The sequence below is a fragment of the Pristis pectinata genome, chromosome 17 (assembly GCF_009764475.1).
Source record: "Pristis pectinata isolate sPriPec2 chromosome 17, sPriPec2.1.pri, whole genome shotgun sequence".
In the NCBI taxonomy this organism is placed as follows: Eukaryota; Metazoa; Chordata; class Chondrichthyes; order Rhinopristiformes; family Pristidae; genus Pristis; species Pristis pectinata.
The window spans coordinates 12,997,156-13,005,506 of NC_067421.1; the positions used below are offsets into that span (position 1 = coordinate 12,997,156).

The 8,351-nt window shown below is 46.2% G+C and overlaps 1 protein-coding gene across 1 annotated transcript; it reads left to right on the forward strand.

Annotated features, from left to right (window-relative positions):
• The first annotated feature begins 4,740 nt into the window (after positions 1-4,740).
• LOC127579609 (phospholipase A2, minor isoenzyme-like) lies at positions 4,741-8,052 on the forward strand. Its single transcript, XM_052032499.1, is given in 4 exon segments — positions 4,741-4,838; positions 5,889-5,930; positions 7,505-7,566; positions 7,934-8,052. Coding segments are annotated over 4 exon segments (321 nt in total).
• The last annotated feature ends 299 nt before the right edge of the window (positions 8,053-8,351 follow it).

The window sequence follows — 8,351 nt, forward strand, 5'->3', positions numbered from 1 at the left end:
ACAATGTCCTGCCGACCCTATATATAACTACTCCGTGATCAATCTCACCCTTCCCTCCTACGCGGCCCAGAACCCTCCATTTTTCTTACATCCATCTGCCTAAGAGTCTCACAAATGTCTCTATTGTATCAGCCTCTACCACCACCCCCAGCAGTGGGTTCCAGGCACCCACCACTCTCTGTGTGAAAAATCTACCTCTGACATCTCCCCTAAACGCTTCTCCACTCACCTTAAATGGATATCATCTGGTATTGGCCACTGCAGCCCTGGGAAAAATGGTGCTGGCTGTCCACTCTGTCTATGCCTCTTATACTCTTATACACCTCTATCAAGTCACTTGTCATCCTCCGTTGCTCCAAAGAGAAAAACCCCAGCTCACTCAACCTTTCCTCATAAGACATGTTCTCTAATGCAGGCAGCATCCAGGTAACTCTCCTCTGCACCCTCTCCAAAGCTTCCACATCTTTCCTATACTGAGGTAACCAGAACTGACTGCAATACTCTAAGTGTGGTCTAACCAGAGTTTTATAGAACTGCAACATTGTGTCCTGGCTCTTGAATTACTGCTGGTTCTTGCTCCTCCGCGACCATGTTCACACACAGAACCACCCACTCCTTCCCACCCTGCTCTATACTCCCCCCTCTGGTTCACCCCTCCCTTGTTCTACTCCGTCTGTGAGCAGCTACAACACCGTGAGTCATTCTGCTGTTAAATCCCCGTGATGAACACCCACCACACCTGCTGGGCTCGTGCATCCCCACTGTGCCAACTCCACGAGGTAATCGTGCACGACCCCTAAAGCCCACCCATGGTCCGCGTTTACATTTAACAGTTGACTCTTTTTGTGCTCTAATGCCTCCATCAGAGCCGTCAGTTCTGCCACCTGGGCTCAGCGTCCACTCAGCCTCTCCCAGCACCATTTCCTCTCCTGTAGCTGTCTCTGCCGTCCGTGAATTCCCCTCTCTGTATCACCGGGGTCATCAGTGAAAACCACGTCTCCCTCTCCTCCCACACGGTGCTTCACCTGTGCCGGTGTCCTCTCCCCATTCCACCTCCTCCTGACACTAATGTGTTTCCCACTGCACTGGGATAACACTGTGGGCTTAACTCTGATGACCTGTATTATCCTAACAGATTTATCTGGGGGAGTGAGGGTTTCCTCCCTGGTGGCCCTGTGACTGTCTGTGACCACCCTCGGCTTCCTGGTGTCCTAGGGTGTGGAGCCTGGGTTGTGATGCAGAAGGTTGCTCAGTACAATGGGAGATTTATGTGCAGACTGGTTTGCAATGGGTCTCCTTATGTCCCTGTGGGTCTGCACAGCTGCAACATTGGATTCTCCTCCATCATTGTTTCAATAAAGTAGTGAGGGGCAAGTTGTGTCCAGTAACTCGAGGGAGTGTGAGGAGATGGGAGCACATTGTATTACAGTGTGGGGAGTCCGTTGGTCCAATCCCCTGAATATTCTCTGGAGCACGGAGATGGGAGAAGGAGAATTGGTGAGGATCGCAGAAATATTCATTACTTGCATCTTTGAAACTCAACAGGTTGTGTTTTAGTACAAGTTCCAATTGTTATTCATCAGAGCCCCTCATTTACATTCAATGAGATAAAAACTGTCACTAAACAGATGTGTGCATTTGCAGTTAATGAGATCAGAGCTGTTCTTAAGCAGAACTGGGGATTTACATTTTATGAAAGTTCACTGTAATCTAATTATCAGGACCTGCACATGACTTTTTGGACTTCAGGTCCATTCTCTGAATGTTCTAATATAGATAACAAACAAATGAAAAGAAACATGTTCTTATAATGGAAGCAAAAATCATGAACCATGCTGGAACTTTACGCCAGGAAACATTCCAGATAGAAGAAGAACTTTAAAAAACTTAGTTTTTCAGTGAAATGAAATTAACATGTCAAAGAAAAAGGAAAAGAGATAAAGGCTGAGTCTCACACAACGCTCACAGTCACGTAGCAAGGCCTGCAAAGTTATTTCAGAAAAACCAACCCAAGGTTTCCCCTGTTCACTCAATATTCACTTCAATACCTGACCCCTTTTTGCAATGCTCTTTATGTATTTATGTATCTTAACCTCAGAAATGTTTCGGAATGCTGGAGGCTACTGATCCCACACACTCATCCAGACACTCCAGTTCAAACAAAACTCCAATGGTTTCCATGCTTTACAATTTTTTAATCTTTGGTTTTGAAACATCTTCAGGGAGCTTGCAGGGCGGGTCCCACAATGACTCCCCTCATTTTCAGAGGGGATCACCAAATCCTCTCCATAATGTTACACCAGTTGTCGAGAGTTGGTGCCATGACAATTCCAATGCATCACCTCCTGCCATGGTCCCTGTTCGGTGTCCATGCTTCAATGGCAGTAGGCAGGAGGTAACTGCTCTACTGGCATGGGATCTAATTCCATTCCGGGACCTTCCCAGTAAGGTCCCCGTCTCCTGAACCTGGGGTTCTCCTTCTGGCTTTACTTCCATTAGACACACTCACACCCACAAACACCCTCACACACCCACACACCCACACACCCGCACACACACATGCACCCACATGCACACACGCACGCACACACACCCACACACCCACACACACGCACATACACCCACGCACACACACCCACACACACACACGCACACACACACACATGCACACACACGCACACACACACCCACACACACACCCACAAACTCACACACACACAAGCACACACACACACGCACACCCACACACACACCCACACACACACACGCACGCACACACATGCACACACACGCACACACACACACCCACACACGCACACACACACCCACACACATACACGCACACACACACGCACACACACCCGCACACCCACACCCACACGCACACACATTAACACACACACACTCACAAACACGCACACACACCCACACACACAAGCACAAACACACTGAGTCACAGACCCATTTGCACACACAATCACACGCACTCACACACACACAGAGACACACTGTCACACACACTCCCGTGCACACATGCGCACATACTGTTGCGTACACGCACATGCACACTCACACAGACGCACTCATACAAACACATATACACAAGCACAGTCACACATGCACTTGCGCACACACTCACACACACACACACACACACACTCTCCCTCACACACACACAAACACAAGCACACATTAATACACACACACACATACAAACACGCACACACACTCACATGCACACACACTCACACTATCTCTCTCACACACACAACTGGCTGTGACACTCCTGCCAAATGAGGAACCACAATCTCTTAGAGTCGGCACCTGACCTCGCACCGTGCTGAGCTGGCTGCCCTCATCGGTCTCAGGTTGGCCTGATGGGTCTCTCTACAAACGGCTGTGTCCCATGGTGCTTCACATGTGTCATATTCCCACACTGACGACCACGGAGATTCATGCTTAAGGTCAGAATTTAAATACAACAATCATGGTCTAGACTGAAGGCTGGCATTTTATGGTTGATCATTCCTAGTGTCTCCCCTACTAAACCATGTCTGCAAACTACATCTCCCTGCCCCAACACCTTCTCTGAAGGATATTAGTCAACTGGGCAGGTTTCTACCACATAATCCTTTCGAAGTCATTGTTACTAATGGCGAACTGTTTTATCTTCCTTAGAAATCCAGATTAGAAACTAATTGATAAACAGCAGCTCTGGTGAGATTTGAATTAACATCTCTTGGACCATTAATCCCAGGTTCAGATTTATGAACCCAGTAATTTAACCACTGCACCATCACTAAGTCCATTTAGTTCTCCTCGAAATGATCCCTGACATCCAAGGGGTTCTAGAAATGGGATCTCCCATTTATGTTTCGTCTGGTTGTGCTGAAGTCATGTGTTTTGGGGCTTCAGTGACCTGCAGGTGAGATACAAGGGAGATTGTAAACTGTAGAACGACTCTCTCATGAAGGGATCAGGAGTTTACATCGTGGAGGCATTGAGGAAATTAGAGGGGAAAATGTATTTTGAGAGAAGGAAGGTAACAGGGGAGACTTCTGTAGGAGGAGTTAAGAATTTAAATGAAAAGAAAGACTTTAATCCTGCAGCATGTGAACAATTACAGATGCAGTGTGAACTGAAACAGATATTTTCAAGCTTGTTGAGCCCAAATAAGCCCAAATTGAATGACTATGTATTGGTGTTACACCAATGATTACTGCTGCCAATGGTCTGGTGACAATTTCCAACACCGGAAGATAAAAGCAGGGCTGTTGTTCCTTGATGGAAGATCCTTGTTAAAGTTTACTTTTCTTGTCCTCTTCCAGTGCTGGTATCAGCCTGGAAGCTTTCAGGATCGGCTTGTCATCTCCAACCCAGCCAAGCTGAGGCCAGCTGTATCAACAGGAGAGTTTGTCTTTATCTTATCCATGTTATCAGCCCCCATGACATGACCTAGTGATTGAACCTCCAAATTTATTGAGGCTAATTATAAAAAACATGAGTGAGCTTTCGGAGAGTGTCATTTCCAGGACAGGGCAGAGCAAACGAAGATGTTGGGACTGCTTGTTGTACTTCTACTCTCAGGTAAGGAGTCTCTCCTCGAGTGAGCCTTGCTTTACATGTTGGTTGCTTCATCTTCCAACCTGTTTCTTTCTGCCTGTTCCTCTTTCCTCTGATGTAGCTGCTGCTGCTGACAGCACTTCCATTGAGTCCAGAAACCTCTGGGAATTTTGCAAAATGATTAAGTGCACGACCCCAGGCAGCAAACCATTTCGAACATTCAACAACTAAGGCTGTTACTGTGGACTTGGTGGGTCAGTGGATGAACTAGACAGGTACATTGACAGGAAGGTCTCTATGGAGCCAGTTACCATGCAGTGCAGGCCAGAGCTTGTTTTGACACAGAGAATTGTTCTCATCCGTTTACAGAGGCAGCAGGATTGAATCTTCACTGAGGATTGTTCAATTTTCACATTTAAAATTTCCTAATATATTTTCCCACACAAATGTGAAAGATACATTTTGGGTGCCTTTATTCTGCTTGCAACTGATATCTCCATGTCCTGGTGTTTGGAGAGAGTTATGGTGCCTGCTGTGGCCACATGAATACAGGTCATGTGTCCTGGAAAAGATTGGACCGAACAATTGTTGAAGATGTTTTTAACTGTTTGCCTTTAGTTGCCTTTGTCACAACTCAGACTTGAGTTAAACCTCTATTGGGTTAGAACATGGCCACATATTCCTTTTCGGGTTGGTACCTCATTCAGTCCAGGAATGGGTTCCATTGAGTCGGTGATGTGGTCTTTGTCCGGGAATTAGTTGCATCATATTTTAAACAAGATGCATTGCTCGAGCATCTCCAGTGGTGGTTTCTGAGCTGGGAGCCGAGATCTCGGCACGCCTTCCGTCCTGCAGTGATCCCTTGGGACGGTTCACAGATTGGGGCAGCAGGGTGTTGGGGACAATGATATTTGCCGGTGCTAGGAGCCAGTCGATGTTTGTTGACTTCAGTGCTCCAGTAATGCTATGCCAGATAGGAGAGGAGGGAACCAGTTGGTCCATCAAGCAGTTGCATATTGTTGTAAGGTGACCCTACAGGAAAATGTAAAAACAGAGAAAATTAACATTGCTCAACTTGTGGTGTCTGCTGTGGCCACTTGACTTGCATGAAGTCCTCTCCACATCCCTGCCTGTGTCCCATCAGTTCCTGGTTCCAAGCAGCCACATCTCACAGTCCATAGAAACCTGCTCAGGTTGGCTCAGCTCAGATCACCTCCTGACTCTTACGCTGCACAGGACGTGTGTGGAGCAGGAAGCTGTCGCTAAGCGTGTTCTGTGATTATAGACCATGTGTTTGCTACTAAATATAATCTATCATATTGCAGGTGCTGTCAGACCCATGACTACTGTTACGAGAAAGCTACGAAGTAACTTAAGTGCTCATTTTTCCATAACCCTAAAGTAACGTACTACAAATACACCTGCTCAAAAGCGGGGACTATTGAATGCAGCAGTGAGTATGATCAGAGGGCGCCTCAATGTATTATTTTGATTCTTGTACTGGATGTGGATGCTGGTGGCCTGGCCAGCACTTATCACTCACTGCTCAGTGCCTGGGAGAAGGTGGTGGTGAGCCGCCTTCTGGAACTACTGTGGCCTTCCTGGTGATGGTTCTCCCACAATGCTGCTGAGTTCGGAGCTCCAGGATTTGGACCCAGTGATGATGAAGGAACGGGTTATACTTCCATGTCTGGATGGTGTATGATTTGGAGGGACCCACAGGTGATGCTGGTCCTTTGGCTTCTGGGTGGTAAAGGTTATAGGTTTGGGAAGTGCAGTTGAGGTAGACTGGCAAGTGCATTCCATGGATAGCGCAGTGTGCTGATGGCGGATGTCCACGGTGATGGAAAGTGTTCCAATCAAATTAATTCCTTCATCCTAAAAGCTGCCTAGCTCCTTCAGTATTTTGGGAGCTGCACTCATCCAGACACTGAAGGGTATCATATTCCTAACGTGTGCCTTGTAGATGGTGGAAAGGCTTTGGGGAGTAAGAAGGGAATCACTCATTGAAGGATGTTTAACATCTGACCTGCTCTTGTAACCACTGTGTTAATGCTTCTAATTTAGTTAATGGTCAGTGGTCGTCCCAGAATGTTGATGGTGGGGGACAAAGTGCTGGTCGACACCTTGAATGTAAAGGGCATGTGATTATTCTTTTTGTTTTGGAGATGGTCACTGTCTGACACTTGTGTGCTGTGAATGTTACGCACCAGCTAAGAGTCTGGGCGTGGATATTGCCGAGGTCTTGTGCAGAGACCAAATTCTAAACTGAGCATCAGAAAGTAGGTCATTGATGAACAAGTGCCACTTGAGAGAACTGTCACCGACCCCTTCCATCACCAGAACAGTAGCCATTTGGCTCCTAGACCTTGCTCCACAATTTCTCAAGATCTCGGCTTATCTTCTACCTCAACGCCTTTCCTGTCCCATTTCCATATCCCCGGATTCCTCTCATACCCCAAGTTCAATCAGTTTCAGTTTTGAGTGAAATCAGAGTGAGCGTCCACAGCCCTCCGGGTCGGGAAACTCTCTGTGTTTCAGATCTAAATGGCCTTTACCTTCTTTTGGGACTGTGACCCCCGGTTCTAGTCCCCACTGGGACAGGACACACCCTCTCCATCTGTCCTGTGATTCCTTCCGTGGTTTTGAATTCCAATCTGCAGAAGATGGATTCAAGTGAAAGAAAGAAGGAATCTTCCTGCTGCCCTTCACCTCAGGACATAACAAAGCATTTTACTGCTGATAGTTGGGGGATAAGTGTTGCCCACAACGTCAGAGGGATCTCCCCAGCTCTTCTGTAACACACAGTCTTCGCCATGGTGAGATAAAAAATGTGCTCAGTTTACCCTCTTGGGAGAAAGGGAACACCTCAGTCAGATCAGCTCTCCCTCAGGACCACACTGGAACATCAGTCCTGCAGCTTGTGGCAATATCACTGCAGTGGGACTGAAACTTCTGACTCAGGGGCAAGAGCCAAGGCTGCAATTTGGGACCAGATCAGTGGTGAAGGGTCAACGATCGCCAGGGACTCTTCAAGAAACCTGTCCAAAATTATCTAGCAATCACTGTGATGTAGACCTTCATAGGGTTTGTTGTTCTGATGTCCGTTCATGTCTGGCATCAGTTTAAAAGGATCCATGACTTCCAGAAATGATGAGCTTGTCACAAGGAAATAAAAAGTACAAATTACAATTCATATTTTAAACAGTTTACAGAACATTGAAATGAAGATAAGAACAATGCACATACTATTTAGATGGAAACAAAAATATCAAAGGATATTAAAATTTAGAAAATACCTTTCTTTCCTTCAGAATTTAAGGGCAATATATTTAAACTCATACATTATTTCCAATATGTTTCTTTCCAGCTGGAAATGGCAAATGTCAGAAGTTTGTCTGTGAATGTGATCGCAATGCAGCCATTTGCTTCTCTAAAGCGAAATACAATCCTGAAAATAAAGGCATCAAGAAATCTTGCTGCAAGTAGGAGCTCGATGTTTCCGTGAGTTCACGAGTTTCCTTAACTTTGTGTGACAAATACTGTCCTTCCAGACTGTTTGCTGCATTTTATTTCCAGGAAATCTAAACATCATTGAACTCCATACCTGCTCTGTTAATGTAATCAATAATCTCATTTACATCCAACACCCCTTCTCCTGTTCTCACAGTCTAACGTTATCTGTGCCACTCGGGAAGCTAAAGACCTTCATCACTTCAGTCTTCCTCCCAGTGAAAGAAAGTTCTGGTTTGTGAATTTCCTCCCATAACCTCAGAAATTAAAATCTG